Raw genomic sequence first — 17762 nt, 5'->3', positions numbered from 1 at the left:
AACGATGGGCCTTGGGCTCGAAATGGGCAACTGTTGATACCGAATTTCCTGTATATCATACCATCTTATGTACACAGTTAACAATGAATAAATTTTACTTTACTTTACTTATTTAGTAATACACAGTTTGTTCAGGTAGGTACCTGTACCTGCTCTTAATAAGGCCCAGTCCTTATATTTCTTCTAAGTTTTATCAGTCATACCGTTTTGTACATTTTCTTCGCAGACATATAATCAAAAAATGCCCTAAATAGTTACTACTCTAAATAAGGCCCATCGCTCACTTCTTAAGTTTTATAACTTGGTGTAAACATTGTGTTCATGAATTCAATCATCAATTTTTGTAATAAGTATTTATACTACGGTCTGTCGTCTAAAACACATTTATTCAGGACTATGCATTTAGGTTATGGTGCTCTAAATTTAGAGGGTCCGAGTCCTAGCAAGTGGTGCATTAAGGTCAATGCAGACAACATTGGCATACTTTATTTCATACTATATAGTTTAAATGGATAAAATTAGGTGTGAAATAAAACTATAGAAACGGATTAAATGGTATATAATGAATTTGCAATTCATCCCGACGTTTCGAACACTTTACAGCGCTCGTGGTCAACGGGTGACTGAGGAAAAATTACAATGTGCAAAAGCTACCTACATATAAGAAATATTAACGAACCACGACTATAAATAAAATAGATTTCTAAGGCAGGTTCACACACCATTTATAAAGCTAGTTATACAATGTTCAAAAAATTTATTTAAGCAATCAATTAATCTACACAAAATTTACAAAAACAAACTGCAAATGTCCAACACCATACAACCGAACACAAATGCCTCACAGTCTTCGTCGTGCTTGGTCCATTATCAGATGAACTACTGGATCCTACGCCGGTGGTAAAGTAAAGCCATCTTCTCTATTAAGAGGATACGGTAGCGAAAATGCGAAAATGGAAAGGAGCCCCCCTTTCAACTTGGGAATTTAAGTTAAATATACAAGTATTATTAACTAGATTTATTAGTGATGGGTAGGACATCAAATTAAAATGAGTTTGTATGAGTACCTCATTTTCAAAAATGAGGTGTTACAATGTCTTACTTCAAATGAGGTGAGGTACTGGTATATAAAATTTTGCTATCGGCGATTTGATAGACCCAATCGGGCAACAAATTCTAGTATGTTTACTATGTAATAACATCCTTTATACCTATTAAATTTTATTTGCAACTAAATGTTAAGAAGAGAACTTGAACAACAGAAGACTGAAATATTATTTAAGAATTCCAATTGCTGTAATATGAAACTACATAAAAAGCAAATTGATTTGATGGTTCTATGAAACTTTTGTTCTATTTTAGCTGTTGATTATTGTTATTTATCGTATGTTAATATTCTTGATATCATTTTATAATGGTTTCATTTATAATTTACAGTTTAATAATAATATATTTCAATTGAAACTGTAACCTTAAAAACTGCATGTTTTTAACAAACGTGAGTTCATATTGTTTTCTAATTACATACCACTTTTACGTAAAAATAACCAACTTACCGCTGTGGATATTCTAACAGCAATATATAGTAAATTAAATGAACACCAACATTCTCGACGCCGTTCATACTTTTGACTATATTTTTGCACGTAAAAGACACTAAGGCAGAGCCACAAGCATATTAAATCATGTATAAAATGTCACCATTATTATATTTTGGTGTATTTATTAGTAATATCACTGTATGACACAAATAAATTAGACATAGCCATTGAACTTTGGAAACAACAAACAACTGTCACAACACAAGTAACACAACTGACAACTTCAACTGTCTATGAAATGCGTTTCGTTTCACGACTCACGTTTATTATTTGATAATGTTGTCAAAATGTGTACATATTAATAAACATGTTATTAACTGCATATAAACTCCGTGTAATAAATGGATATACATTTTTTTATGGATAATATTAGCCCATATTGTTGTCTTAAGGAAGGCTATAACTATAACGTAAAAACAAAATAGAAATGTCTCTTCTTTATCCGTTGAACATGCTGCAATGCGATATGATGTTAAATATTATCCACCTAAAAATATTTTCAAACTTTTAACTTAGACGAAACAACCAACGAAAATTTAACTGATATATAGAAATAAGTAAAAACTGCAAAAATAAAATAAATATTTGTCACTAATAAAAAGGTGCGAAATTCAAATTCTGTGAGACGCTAACTCTTCGTTTGTACAAAGTTCATATCTGTGGCATTTAAATATATAACAACTACACCTACAATACCTACATACGAATCTAAATAAAAATAAATAATTTTAAATAATATTTCGGTCATTAATCCTGTACTGTTGTCAAGCGAACTTCATAAATGCACATTTTGAGTTACTCGTCCTTGGTATTCAAAACGCTTCGAAAATAAATATGTCACGACCAGTATAAGACAGCTCCCTTATTACAAATGACAACAGTCATACAAATCTGTTGGTCCGATAGGTCACGTTAAACTGGTCAAATCGGTAGCTCAAGTAATAGCATCGAAACTATCGAATGAGAGCGTTGCTGAATTTGCGCGCCAATTTGAAGAGATGCTTGGATCACAACGACGTAATATGTATGAAAGCTTGCGGCGCTTAAGACTGTTTTATTTCGAGTCACGTGTAACGTATTTTGTCGAGGCAAATTTGAAGCATAGCTCGTGTCTGTCTCATTCACTCTTACGGTAAACCTAACTAACTGTTTCACTTTGAAAGGATTTTTGAATTAATGTTGGTAATGTGACATTGTCGCGGTGAGGTCTTCCGGTACAAAGCGATTTCCGGTACAAATGTATTGGTGGACCTTTTGTCTCGGCAATAAAGTTTGTAGTTCGGTGACATAGACGATGAGCCGCTTCATTTTGAAGTGTCGACTCTCACGAGGGAGTTTGAGGACCGCGAGGCGCTCGTGTGACAGATGAGTTTTTGAATGATTTGAAGTTTGTGAATGATTTGTGTGGCATGAGGTGTTTGTGTTGCGAGACTTGCGCGCGAGGTTATGAGTAAAATGAGGTGAGGTGAGTTGAAGTGTGATGTAATACATTTTTTCCGTGTGAAGTGCTGCGACAAATCACCAATATGAGTGGTACAAATGAGGTGCCTCATGAGTGAGGAACTCAACACTAAGATTTATCGAAAAAAAATTGTCCATTAAGAACAACTCAGTCAAAAGATATTTAAAAAAAAATTTTTAAATCGAGGTTCCGCTCTCGACTCTTTCCTCCTTCAAAACCTAATCAATCGGAATGAAATTTGAGAATCTGAATAAGTAACAATGAAATAATCTATGTCGGACCGTTTAGCTTTTTTGGTTAATTGCTACCAATCTTGTGCACCTGCACCTGTTGCACCTGTGTGGTGACGGGTTAAGAATTTCACCATCCCCTTTCTTCCCGTGGGTGTCTTAGAAGGCGACTATGGGATATGGGTTAAATTGTGGCGTAGGCGAGAGGCTGGCAACCTGTCACTGCAATGTCACAGTTTTCGTTTTCTTTCAACCCCTTATTTGCCAAGAGTGGCACTGAAGCTTTAGTAGTTTCATGTGTTCTGCCTACCCCTTTATGGGATACAGGCGTGATTGTATGTATGTATGTGCTACCAATCTTGAGTATCACACCTTTTTTTGCGCCACAATGAAAAAGGCCGTTTTTGGAAATTTTTGACTGGCTCTAGAATCTTTAAAAAGCAGAATATCAAAAAAGTCAAAACGGTCCGACACAGATAAAAATAATAACAATCTATGTTGAAAAATTCATTGCTCTATCTTCAAAAACCAGGGACGAAATAGTCGAGAGCGTTTGTATGGAGAATTGACCCCTACCGTATCGTCTTAAAGTTTGGATATTTCTTAATCTCAATGGCCTCGCGCAACATTCTGGGTATATACCGCTTCTCCTTAGCAAGAACCAGAGGCTTATCAAACTTTATAGCATGATTGACTTTATCCATGACATGTTCAGAGACTGCAGACTTTTGCCGACGGTGCTTGACATCCGCTATGTGTTCCTTCACCCGTGTGGAAATACTTCGTTTTGTCTGCCCCACATACGACTCACTATACGCGATCTAATCCGTTTCCATAGTTTTATTTTATGAGTAACTATCGCGGTAACTGAAGACAACATTAAAATTAGGTAGTTAATTAAAGTAGTTTGGAGTTACCTGCTGTCCTACGGAATAAATATTATAATATACATATCCATATATTTTTATTCTTTTCCTTACGGCGACCGGAAGGACGTATTGACAAACACTTTCAGCTTGTGTGTCAGTTCCTTTGTCACCCATGTTTCACAACTAAAGAGTAAGACGAAATTGACGATAGATAAATTTTACAAATAGTGAACAAGTGAAGATGCTCTAACTGAAACAATTACTTTTCATATTAATAATGTTTACCATTACACACAGAGCACAATCTCATCGGTAAATATTGTCAATTTTACTTTATTTCGCTCTTGAATAATACGATTTGTATTTGTAAAGAAAATATCTCCTAGATACAAACTATCAATTGTGTCGCTTAGTTTCAAACTTGGGTACTTAAATCCATTCTGCTTTAAGATTGAATATATAAAAAATATATACATATTAACCTTATAGCAGAATGGATTTATCCAGGTTTGAAGTTAAGCGACTCAATTACGCTTAATTCGGTATGTAAGAAATACCTTAATTTTTGTTATCTTACTGATGGGCCTTATTTCATACATGCAGCAATTTGGGTCCATGTGCACCTACTTAATGCACAATTGCACATGGACCCAAATTTTTGACCCATTTACAATTATCTAATTATAAAATGTACATAACATTTCGAGACTTTTAGCCGGGCCTTATTTGTATGTAGATTACAGATGTCCTTAGTTGGTAGATGAAATGAGTGTTATCTACGTTTTAATTTTATGGTAACAGAAATGCTGATATCTAAGAGTATCAATACGTTCTAAATAATAAAAATATCAAAAGTATCTATACGTTTAAGTACCGATACCTAGGTTTAAATTTAGCTGGCAAATTAGTTAAGCATTTTTATGGTTGGTCTTGTTCTGTGCTAAGCCTTGTATTTCTAATGCTAGATAGGTAATATGTATACCTACAGCCCTAGTAAATTATAAATATAAGATGCATATGTAGCTTTCCATCTGAAAAAAAGGTCCTTATGCTGCATATGCAATAAGATTTTGTTTGGCAGATTTTTTGTTAGAATTCTGCTAAAAAGTTCTAATTACGTACACTCTTGGAACATAATCTGGTGTCTGGTAAGTATAATAGGTACCAAATTGTCCTAGTTAAATTTTCCTACGCTGTCATTTCTGTCAAACATGTGCAAAAAATAATGAATAAGATTCACATAAACTTTTGGTAGGTAGATACTGTCAACCGATCCTAGGCCACTCTAGAATTGTCGTATTGACACCGTGCTTTATTTACTATAGAAGTCAGTTTTACTTTTACTGTGAAGTCTGTGAAAGAGGTCTACAGTGGCCTATGACATAGGATTCAGATTGGTTGACTGTACGTACCTACTCCTATAATATGGCTTCTCTTTGAAATCGAAAAGATTTTAGCTTTTTACATACCGAATAACTTTATTTCGCTAACATGATTTCTTTTAAGATAATCACATTATGTATAAGAGAAGGAACTGTTTTTAAAATACTTAAAACATTACAAATTTGCATTTTAGTCAAATCAGTACACTTAGTATACTTCACGGAGTCCAAAACATTACGCATCAGAAGTCCGAAACTAGAGAAATATAGAGAGCGCTCGAGCGCGAGTAGCTACTTGCGCCGGCGGCGGACGCGGCTGTGTGCGCACACAGGGCCTCTCTGTGGGTTCCACCCCCGTCAGCGCGACGGCGATAAAGACTTAAAAATCTCAAATTTGAATTCGTGCTTCGGTATCGTATCCTCTAAGATAATAAAATGTACAAGTAACAAGCGTTAAATATAATTGCTTACATTGTGCATTGTAAAGAATGTCTGACAAGGCTCGGGCACAAAGCATGATATAGTAAGTCAATAAATAGAGGTAAATAATAATAATTAAACTACCTACTGTACAGATTGTCCTTACCTTTAGAGTTTTCCTTAAATTAGTACGCGCGAACTCTGTCTTGCAAACAAGGCATGTAGATCACGCACCAAACTATTTAGCTCGATCTCGCTATGTAGCCAATGCAACATAGTCTGCAATTGGCTAGAAAGTGAATATGACCAGGATAATGCATTATACGATTTTTATGTCTTAATTACCGTGTTGTGTACAGCCGTGTAGATTACATATAATTACTTAAATAAATAAATATTATAGGACATTCTTACACAAATTGACTGAGTCCCCCGGTAAGCTCAAGAAGTTTTGCAGGTACTCAGACAATGATATATATAATATACAAAACATTAGATTGTTTTTGTCGACGATTATTATTTGGCGTGTTTATTTTTTATTTTACCGTAGCTAGTTGAATAAGGCTTAAATACCAGGGTTTTTTGACTTCTTTTTCTAATTTTGTATTACCTCTATCGGCTCTATCCAAAACGATGAAACGAAAACCTAAAACGTATATAAGTAATATAAACTATGTGAGTTCGCGATATACAAATACTTATATACATAGAAAACATCCATGACTCGGGAACAAATATCTGCGTTCATCACACAAATAAATGCCCTTACCGGGATTCGAACCCGGAACCGCGGCGTAGCAGGCAGGGTCACTAGGTCACTACGCGCTAGGCCAGACCGGTAGTCAAACATACCTAACGAAGTACCCTATTCGGAACAGCAAGGCGTCTCTGCCCGTGCAAACTTGGCAAATCAAATCAGCAAAACTTCTGTACCCATTACCATTGCTGGGAGATGTCGCGTCGAAATCGTACTGCGAAACCTAGATACCAATCCGCTATGGTGACTGTAGAAAAGTTGTCTTACCTAACGAAATACCCTTTTCGGAACAGCAAGGCGTCTCTGCCCGTGCAAACTTGGCGACTCAGTTTCAACCCGTGCAATACGCACGAGTCCACTACGGAGACGAAGCTTCTGTACCCATTGCCGGGGGATGTCGCGTCGAAATCGTACTGCGGTGCTACCTGGAGATAAATAATAATAAAGACGTTTATTCAAAAGTTTGAACACAGGTACATTATAAAAGTACACAGGCATGCTTACAAACTAATTGAAAAGGTAGGTGGCTCAGATAATGTCTGTGCCAGAGGGCCTCGAGGCGCTGCGGCCACAAGGACTGCCAGCAACGGACGCTGTTATTCTGCCACCACCAGATTTATAGATCAATAAATTTATGGATTAATTATTTGTAGTTTGTAAGACAGATGATTTTTTACAGTCATCTGAAATAATATGTACCTAGTTGGAAAGCCGCAAGAATATGTGATGCGCTCTTTTGGCTCTACTCATACAAATAAGTAAGATTAGTGATGTACAAGTTGCGGAAACTTTCCAAAAAAAATTTAAATTTCTTGAAAAATTCACGAAACTTTCACGAAAAATAAAAGGAATTTAAATTTATGAAATGGAAAGTTTCCGTCCATACAAAGTATGGAAAGTTTCCGAAGTTTTCCTATGTGAAAATTTCAGAATTTTGGAAACTTTCCGTCTGCACATCAGTAAGTAAGATCGTGTCAGATATTTTTGTTGTCCATGTTAGCCGCGGAAAAAAGCTGAGTATTTTTCAGACACAAGAGTATTCATTTCGATTCAAAATTGAGATGAGTTAACGTTTATTTAATATCCAAAATGAATACCTACCTAATTTAAACATGTAAACAATTGGTACCTACAGCAAAATTTCCTTATTTTTAAGTACCTAAAATTCAACGCAGATTCTCTTGAACAACGAAAAATAATGTATTTTACCTACAATAAACAATCGCGAACTTTGTAACGGCTGAGCGGCTCATACGTAGAACACGTGTGTCATTGTTTACATGAAATGTTATCAAGTAGCTGTCAATCAGCTGATTTAACAATTTTATTAACAATGCTAATGAAATGTTGAGACTAAGTTGCGTTGTTTATGTACAAGTACATAATCTGAAAAGATATCAATATTTACACAAAAGTGATTGCAAGTGCATTGACTGACGGTTTGGAGGTGTATCAGATAAACACAAAAAAAAAAAAAATATTCAGTCGAATTGAGCACCTCCTCCTTTTTTTGAAGTCGGTTAAAAATGACATTTCAATTGATCATTTAATTAATACCTGTTATATTGAGAAAAATATACAAAGCCTGGCAACAAGGTCAACAAGGTGTTTATAAATAAATGTTAGTTATTTAGTAAAAATATTTGTGTCAATCAATTTCAAGTCTAAAGTCCACTTAGTTTGGGGCTAAGTTGATCTGTGTAAGGTGTCCCCACAATATTTATTTATTATGTAAGCAACTAAGCAGGACTTTTTCTCAAGACACAACACATTTAATTGTTTTATGATTAGTCAAAATTTGTTATCTGTAAAAAGACTAATATTATAGAAACAACATTTTACATTGTAATTTTATAGTACACATGTGAACCTACATGAGCTAAAGTTTACAACAGTAGTGATATATTATATTAACATAATTACTACAGTTGCTTATCTTAATTAGATCACCTATGGCCTGCTGCATGTGTCTGCGGAGTCAACTGACTCATTAAATAAGTATTTATTTTAATAATAAACTTTATGATTGTCCAAGAGGATAACAGATCCTTGTAAAGTCTTGTAGGGCTTATTCATATTAGTGTAAGGACAGCAGGCCCTCAGCAATTTGATGCTCAACACTCTAGCTGAGTGGTAGAAAACTTTTGTCACTGGGGCCAAAATTTGAAGGAATTTTAGAGGCAGGTCAGATTTACACCTAAAACGCCACCAACCGGTGGCAAGCCAGATATGACCTGAAGGCCATACTTTACCCATCACTGATCTAGCTAGTCTGGTAATTCAGGTGTTTGCAAAGTTGGCAGTTTACACAGCCAAACAGATTACAAAGAGGTTGCACTGCACATGAAACCTTGACGGTGGATGGTAGAAATATTATACATACAGGATTGCTCTTTCTGTGCACTAGTTTTAAAGTAGTGTTCTCTTTTTGTACCAATAGCCATATGAGCTATTTTTCCGATCAGATCCTACCTCGGAGATACCTCTCCTGGTAATTCCAAATTAACTAAAAACATTGTTTATTTCTCTATTTTCGAAGTCTACCAGTTTAAAAAGGAGAGTTATATTATTATCAACCCTTTTTATAAGCATTGAACTGTAAGACTAAAGAACCTAAAAATAACTTCAGCCTTATAATCTACAATACCAACATGGAGACGAGAGTGTAAAAACATTTATATGTAGAAGAATCTTGAGTCCTAGGGTAATTAAGATAAAAAATTTAAAAAGAACTCAATTAATTGAAGTACAGTTTAATTTTACAAATAAAAAACATCATGCTATAAAAAATGTGACACACTCTAGGGTATACTCATCTGCGGTTTGTTGACTAGGAAATAAAAGGGTTAAGAAGTTTAACATACCTTGCGTACATGATCCACCAGCGGCCAAACAGTGTCTATGTGATCTATGAGAGTCATGAACCCCTGGTACAGACGTTGGCCGTTCTCACTGTCGTCCGGCTGGAAGAACGTCGCGTTGTTCTGGCATGAGTCCTTCAGGGCCTCGTACATCGCGAACGATGGTGGAGCCCCGTCCGCCGTCTCCTCGCAGCACAACGCAGCTTTAGCCGGAGACTCCGTAAACGACATCTTCGAGTATTTTGAGAACTTCGCCAAGCCGTGACCGAGCCCGCGCGCCCCGCGACTAAACAACTTCAGTTTCATCTGCAACGATTATAATATAAACACCTCACGCACTTATTTGTTATGCATGATATTGACTATTGAATAAATAATTACAGAATGCTCCGCTATGTGAGGTTACTGCCATTGTGTAAAGATTTTGTTGAGCTTCCGTCAACCGATTTTATTGGTTATACAGTTGTTCATTATTGGTAATGGAGTTAATTGACGAAACTGCGAATACTTCGCCTTTTCGCAGTGCTCCCTTACGTCAATTAACGGCACGAGCGAGCGAGTCAAGGCAAAACGACAGATTGACATTGACAGTGGTTTTCGGCTAGCAACACTGAATGTACATTTTCAACATTAAGGTGCAGCTATTATACTTGTGTTAAAAAGTTGGATAACAAAAGAGATAAAGAAAGTCTTAAAACTTGGCTTATATTATAAACAGCATGAAATGGTAGGTGATATACAGCTTGCAAATATTCCAATGAAATCTTGTAGCATTTAAATAATTTGTCAGTACACGTGGTGCTACTTTATCGTGATCGCACCAAAGAGTATTGAATCACTACGTTTTTAGTGCGAGAAGTGCTATTTTCTATACCTATATCGAAACTTCAAAGGGCCATATGTACTGAAAAACGTCGTACAATACACGTGCGAAGAGCAAATTCGTAAATCGTGTCGAATAAAAACTTTTTAATCCTTCCTCTCTTCTGCACTTGTAGGTATTGTAATGTACTAATGAGTACATACCAGTACATATACACTGTATGCTTAGTCTTAGTTTCATAAAATGTAAATTTTGACATGCAAGTGAATTATGTGGTTCTTTTAAAGAACTTCTTTATAGGAAATAATGTTCTTTAAACCTACTATTAAAACGTAGTGATTCAATGCTCTTTGATTAATTCATCCAAGAACAATGCACCAAAATGTCAATAATAGTACTTTTTACAACTAGGTAATATAGGTATGTTGTATGTACAATAGACATTTGTTTTTTTTTCGTTGACTCTGACTGACAAATGTCTAATGTCACACAATAAAAATGTATAGCACAATTATTATACTGTCTAACTAGAATGACAATCGGTTTCTAATTTAATACACATATTACTCAATCATCACAACACATACATAATTAATAGCTGTAAAATAATGTACCTTTGGATACCTTAAAAAGTTGCAGCAAGATGCAAGTGGTGCAGACTTCGTTTACTTCCTTCCGATGACTCGTAAACAACAATTATCAGCCAGTTACATAATATTATTGTATTGTGTTTATCATTTCATTTATATTCAAAAACAAAACATACCCATGTTTTTAGTAGGAAAGGGGCAAAATTAAAATTTTATTAATTCCTACACTTTTATTTTGCCGCCTTTTGCTACCATTTCCAAGAATTATGTATCAGAGTGTATAGTATCCATACTATAATATTATAAATGGGGAAGTGTGTGTGTCTGTTTGTTTGTCCGTCTTTCACAACAAAATGGAGCGACGAATTGACGTGATTTTTTAAGTGGAGATAGTTAATTGAAGGGATACACCCGGAGGGTAGAATCAGGCTAAAGAGAGAGAGTTGAAGGGATGGAAAGTGACATAGGCTACATTTTGTCTCTTTCTAACGCGAGCGAAGGCACGGGCAAAAGCTAGTACCAAATAGAGTTTATATAGTATTTGCTAGTACTAAATAAAAACGTGCAAGTCAGGCATTATTTCAGAAACCCTTTTCTGAACGAACTTTGAATGACATCTGTCATTCAAAGGCACTGTCAAACCCGTCAGGCCGTCAAACCATATGGCTCTTGGCTAGGCTGTGTGTGATTTCTGTTTATTTTTTTGCACAATTAAATTAAAATGCTCAATAATTCGCTATAAAAAGTCATATTTGTTATTTATAATGGATGAATCATCAATGGAAACTGTCGCTTTCGAGACTATTAATAAAGAAGTTACAAATGAATTACTACCGGAATCCTTAAACGCCGGCGTCGAAGAAGTTTTATTTCAGTATCCCACGTTATTTGGCGGTAAAACTTTGCTGGAATTATGCAACTCTTCTTGGTCAAGTTCTCCAAAAGCCAGAGTGGACCTGCAGCCGTACCTGCGAGGCTGTAAATGGTCTCCTGATGGTACTTGCTGTTTATCTGTGGTGAATAACGACGGAGTTCATGTTACTGAACTGCCTAGGGATTTATATATGGAATCGGCGGGTCCTGATCGGACAATAGATGTGTTGGATTCCGTGATACATGTTAAGGAGGCAGGATTGGTTTATGATTTTTGTTGGTATCCAAGTATGAACAGCAGTATACCTGAAACCTGTTGGTAAGCAAGACATTTACTTATATCAGGGATGGGCAACGTACGACCGAAAGGGTTCAATTGGGGACACCGGTACTTCACAATAGTGTATGATATGGCCAGTAGGCTTGTGCCATTTCATTTGTTGATCGGAGCGCTCCATTCTTGTTCAATCACTCCCACGAACTAGTTTGCTCTTGTAGGTTTTTTGCTCATTTAGTTCAGCCAGACCAGTGACCACTGCGGTCGGAAAGATCAGAACGAATGGGACCAAATAGTGTCATAATGATATGAATAGTCAACAGATAGTAACATTCCGGGCCGAAAGGTTGTAAGTAACCGAAGTTTAATATGAAAACTTGACGTTTTTTTGTTGCTCTGCTAAGTAGCTCTCGCTCTCGGTCGGCGCAGTCACACACTCGTTCTCGATCCAAACCACTCGCTATTCTGAACTAAATGAGCAAATACTGATTCTCAGAGCACGGAAAGATTCAGTTAATTTCGGTCATTGATGGGATTTTATTCCTAACAGTTCATAGTTCGTGAACAACACAAGCATAATGGCCAGAATTGTAGTAAAAATGCACCTTTAGTATTAAATCTGGCCCTCATAAAAATTCCTTAAACTTTGGCCTATAATGAAGTATGCCCACCACTGTTTTGTATACTTATTACAGCTAGACTTTCTTTTGTTTTGTGCTTGGGAGTTGTTGATTACAGTAGTCATAGGTAGGTTTGCATGTTGTGCAACAGCTATATTTTGGTATAATATAAGAATAGCCTTTTTGACCAAATAATAATTCATTAACATTTTACAAATAGGTGCAAATCAAAAGTATTTGATATGTGTGTTCTGTCGGTTTAGACACATGGATGCCAAACCCGGGTATTCTTCTTCCTCGTTCCCTCAATGCTGAGGATCGCACCCACAAGTAGCATGTCTCCATTTAGCGTGGTCATAGGCCAACCTGGGTATAATTGACGACTGGTCTGGTGTAATTTTAACTATAACCGGTCTAGTACCGGTGTAGTCGGTAGTGACCCTGCCTGCTGCGCCGCGGTCCCGGGTTCGAATCCCGGTAAGGGCATTTATTTGTGTGATGAGCACAGATATTTGTTCCTGAGTCATGGATGTTTTCTATGTATATAAGTATTTATATATTATATATATCGTTTTCTGAGTACCCACAACACAAGGCTTGCCTTCTAGAGCTTACCGTGGGCCTCAGTCAATCTGTGTAAGAATGTCCTATAATATTTATTTATTTATTATTTATTTATATACATAACAGAATATAATAAAAATAAAAAAGCCTTTTATTCTAATTGCATTATTAATTTTTTTTACATTAAATTAAATTAAATTAAATTATGGGTTAAATTGTGGCATAGGCGAGAGGCTGGCAACCTGTCACTGAAATGTCACAATTTCGTTTTCTGTCAACCCCTTATTTGCCAAGAGTGGCACTGAAACTTGAGTAGTTTCATGCGCTCTGCCTACCCCTTCATGGGATACAGGCGTGATTGTATGTATAATTTTTATTTAATTATTCTGGTGCATTAGACCCTTTTTGGGTGAAGGCCTCCTCCATCGATTTCCACATGTCCCTATCTTTGGCAATTTGGATCCAGTTTGGGCCAACAGATTTTTTAATATCTTTGTTCCATCTTGTGTATGACAGAATAATTGACACTAATATTTGTTATTCAGCTGGCTGACAACAAGACAGAACGCCCCAGTTCAGATGTGGGATGCATTTGACGGTTCCCTACGGTGCTCATACAGAGGCTTCAATCCTGTGGATGAGATGGAGCCAGCTGTCACTGTGGCATTTACCCCGGATGGTACCAGGATTGTAGCAGGGTACAAGAAAGTGATCAGGACTTTTGATGTGGAAAGGTAATAATGGCCCTCTATTTATATTTTTAAGGTTACCTAAGGATCCTACTTTAGTGCACCTATTAGTTTAACAGATTTCACAGCAGTAAGATTTAGTACTTCTATTGCATCGCTTGCTTTCCATCAGGTGGAGGACCGTATACCTGTTTGCCATCGACGATGTGGTATTAAAAAAAAACACTACAGCAGGACCTCTTTAATCCGAACACTGGAAATTGAACCCCTGTTTGTATTAGACATGTGATTCTGATGTCTTAGTTTCTAGTTAGACAAGCTATATAACTTCATATCATTTCTGAAAATTATTTCATTTTCAGACCAGGCAGGGATTCTGCCGAGCACAAGATCACATTCCCCGCTTCCTGTTTCGCTATGGACAGTAACATGCTAGCTATTGGGTCTTGGAACACCACAATAAACCTCTTCAATGTCAATGAAATGGGAGGATACAAGAGCATTGGGAAAATGCACGGTCATTCAGGTCTGTATCACTATAAAGTATGGAATACAATTGAAGGTTTTTTTATAATAATAAATAAATCCATACTTAATATTATAAATGGGAATATGTGTGTGTCTGTTTGTTTGTCCGTCTTTCACGTCAAAACGGAACGACGAATTGACGTGATTTTTTAAGTGGAGATAGTTGAAGAGATGGAGAATGACATAGGCTACTTTTTGTCTCTTTCTAATCCCCCACTTCGCTAAAATGGAGAGTGGAAGTGTGTATGGAGCATTCCGCAATTTTCGAATATAACGCGAGCGAAGCCGCGAGTATAGACTAGTATAACATAAATGCAGTTGTTGATCTTGCTGTCTTAAAGAACCTCGAGGTGCAAAGGACCTTCCCAATCTAGTGCAACGCTTTCCTATCTTCAGGCTCTCTTCTTCTTCAGGGATTCCTGCCTAAAGCATTCTTAAGCTACATCTGTAAGCATCAGAATTGGCTTTTCGACCAAACATCGCTTGTTAGTATGAAGAAGCTTACGCGTCGTCGTCGCTACGCATATTCTTAGTAACGACCGATTTTTGGTCGGCTAGAGCAGAATCCGCGTCGACAGGTTTGAGGAAATCCCTAACGGCCCAGCCACGACATTGGTCTAAGCGCGACAGCGGTGAGCGGCAGCCAGCCATAAGTATGAATACTGACTTGTGTTTTCTTATTTAATTTTAAAAATCCTGCACCAAACTCCTTAGTTTAAAAAAAAGAGTACATTACAAAATATACAGTCAAGAAAAAGGTTTCTTTTTAGCCCAATGGTTGACTGGTAGAGAATGCCTCAAGGCGTTAAGTCCGCCATTTGAACTCTTTTTTTGCAAATTAGTGCAATAAAGTTTAAATAAATAATAATAAGTGCGAATGAAAAGTCCCATCGCTGTGTATCGCTCCAATGTATGGCCGCCGCTCACTGCTGTCGCGCTTAGACCAATGTCGTGGCTGAGCCGTAATACGGAACAATTTCTGCTCTAAGCATAACAACCCTTCATTTGCAAGCAACAAATACTCGAGACGCCCAAGAGTATACCGTTTGTTTGGGTTTAGTTCATAACAACTCTCTAGGTAGAAAATAGCACTAATAACCATGGTTTTATATTTTAGGTGGAATAACGCACATGAAATTCACACCAGACGGCCTGAAACTCGTCTCAGGCGCTCGCAAAGACCACAGACTGCTAGTCTGGGACATAAGATACTACCGCAGACCCCTGAACATCCTGAGCCGAGTCGTCGACACAAACCAGAGGGTATACTTTGATATATCACCGTGTGGGAGGTATCTAGTCACCGGGGGCACTGATGGGATATTGAAGGTTTGGGCTGTTGATGCTGTGGATTGGAAGAATGGTTTAGATGCTACGGATGTAGAAGGAGATAATGCTACTTATAAGGTAAATATTTATTCTGTTATTGTTGTTGTTGGATGTCCTAAGGCAACCCATAGGTGCACAGAGCCTCCACAAGATCCTTCCACGCCTTTCTATCTTGAACCACCGCCTTGGCCTTGTTCCAGCTCAGTCCATATTCCCTTAGCTCGTTCTCAACGCTCTCCACCTCCAGGTGTGTATGGGGCGTTTGTAATATTTATTCTGAGTATGAATATTTTACTGAATTAGAATTTGATAATATGACATATTGATATTTTAAGAGAGAATAAGGAATTCCCTAAAAATGATTGTTACATGTCCTCTGAATCGAGAGTCCGAATTTCTGGCCAGTTTTCCCTTTGGGAAAATTAACCCGTGCTTAGAATCAGATCCATTACTTTTTCTATGGCCAAAATTGACAGGCCGCAAAAAAGGGATTACCTATCCTATCGAATCTATCTCTTAGTTTAATCTAATTGCCGTTAAAGAGCATTTCTTATTTTTTTTGCCACAATACAATACAATACAATACGAATATTCTTTATTGTTCACCAATATGACAAGATTACATCATATAACTTTAATTAACTATTAACTTTATGCCACATTTTTTATTTTGATTTTTTTAGGGAATATAAGGTTAACTGTACTCAGAATCACGAGTACTTTCTATCTCACTGGGAGACAAAAAGTGTCCCAGAATTTCCATACATTTTTGTTACTTTCCTCTTTTGTTACCCCACAACATGTACGGAAAATGGTAACAAAATAGGAAATAATCGTATGGGACAATTTTTTTAACTACTATGATTGAAAAACCTAGTGATTCTGAGTAGAAATAGCATATTTTCAAAAATGGCGAAAAAAAAAGAGATACTGTAAACATAACACAGGAATTTAAATATATAATTTTTGGTAAGATCCGACCGAGAATAAATTGTATGAAGTCTCGGCCGGCCCAGATTTTTGGTAACCCTGCTGTGACTTTGCAAAAATTTAAATTGTGTTAAAATAGTCAATAAGACCCAATTGTTGTTCAACTTTCAAATCTAATAAAATATACTTTTTTCCAGTTTCCTCTCCACAAAGATTGCTGCAACAGCGTATCCATCCATCCCTTCAGACCCATATTAGCCACCGGGTCGGGCCAATACCACTTTAAAGACCCTATCCAAGATACAAGTGAAATCAATGGACAAGTTGAAAGTGAAAGTGTAACCAGTGAAGATCTAAAATATTCGAGCCATGCTGAGAACAGTTTAGTGTTCTGGTGGGTTGGTGATGTACCTGAATTAAGTTTAAGTTGAATTTAAGTTAATTTTAAATAAATTTTGTAGATTATCTGCGTATTTTTATCGGATACCGAACAATCCTAATAGAACGAGTTAAAACGGTGGAGATTGGTGGTTTCATCTGCAGTAATTATGAAAGGTAAGTTAATTTCTAATTTAATACTATAATTAGTCAAAAATTGGACTATTAAAACACCGGTACCGGGCTTATAGGCGAAGATATACTTATTTAGGTAACAGTAGACAGTAGCATATCAATATCAGACTATGCGACAATATAGGTAAGTAATTCTATGGTTTAAAATTATACGAAATTTAAGTAGCTTGAGTTATACCACAGTATAATAAAGAGTACTATCGAACAGTATGGCCACTCCCGCTCCCCGCTGAAAGTGCCGCCCACCCCCTCTCGGTTACCTCACAGTTACCGCCTGTCAAAAACGCGAACAATCGACGGTCGATTATCGACCTGTCATATCTCACTCATACAAGCATGGTACGCGTTCACCTACACGAGCTTAGAATGTGTGCTAAGAACGCG

The 17762-nt window shown here is 36.7% G+C and overlaps 2 protein-coding genes across 2 annotated transcripts in view; one reads left to right on the top strand and one right to left on the bottom strand.

Moving 5' to 3' along the window:
- Positions 1-10142, bottom strand: part of LOC125235200 (hormone-sensitive lipase) — a 52687-nt gene extending 42545 nt beyond the window's left edge. The window contains 3 exon segments of the mRNA XM_048141676.1: positions 6989-7146; positions 9586-9888; positions 9964-10142. Coding sequence (XP_047997633.1) covers positions 6989-7146; positions 9586-9888 — 461 coding nt within the window. The 5' untranslated portion in view covers positions 9964-10142.
- Positions 10143-11645: 1503 nt separating this feature from the next.
- On the top strand, positions 11646-17264 carry LOC125235379 (telomerase Cajal body protein 1 homolog). The gene is made up of 5 exons (XM_048141931.1): positions 11646-12187; positions 13875-14063; positions 14381-14544; positions 15664-15953; positions 17003-17264. Exons 1-5 carry the CDS (start codon positions 11760-11762, stop codon positions 17234-17236), a joined length of 1305 nt encoding a protein of 434 aa, XP_047997888.1. The 5' UTR covers positions 11646-11759; the 3' UTR covers positions 17237-17264.
- The last annotated feature ends 498 nt before the right edge of the window (positions 17265-17762 follow it).

Source organism: Leguminivora glycinivorella, chromosome 17, assembly GCF_023078275.1.
Source record: "Leguminivora glycinivorella isolate SPB_JAAS2020 chromosome 17, LegGlyc_1.1, whole genome shotgun sequence".
In the NCBI taxonomy this organism is placed as follows: Eukaryota; Metazoa; Arthropoda; class Insecta; order Lepidoptera; family Tortricidae; genus Leguminivora; species Leguminivora glycinivorella.
Note: the sequence above shows the minus strand (reverse complement) of the source record. Positions and strands in the feature narration are given on the sequence as shown.

Coding starts and splice junctions, on each gene's coding strand:
- LOC125235379 (XM_048141931.1), top strand. CDS start 11,760: ATGGATGAATCATCAATGGAAACTGTCGCTTTCGAGACTATTAATAAA. Junction 14,545..15,663: donor GAAAATGCACGGTCATTCAG/GTCTGTATCACT, acceptor TTTATATTTTAG/GTGGAATAACGCACATGAAA. Junction 15,954..17,002: donor GAGATAATGCTACTTATAAG/GTAAATATTTAT, acceptor ACTTTTTTCCAG/TTTCCTCTCCACAAAGATTG.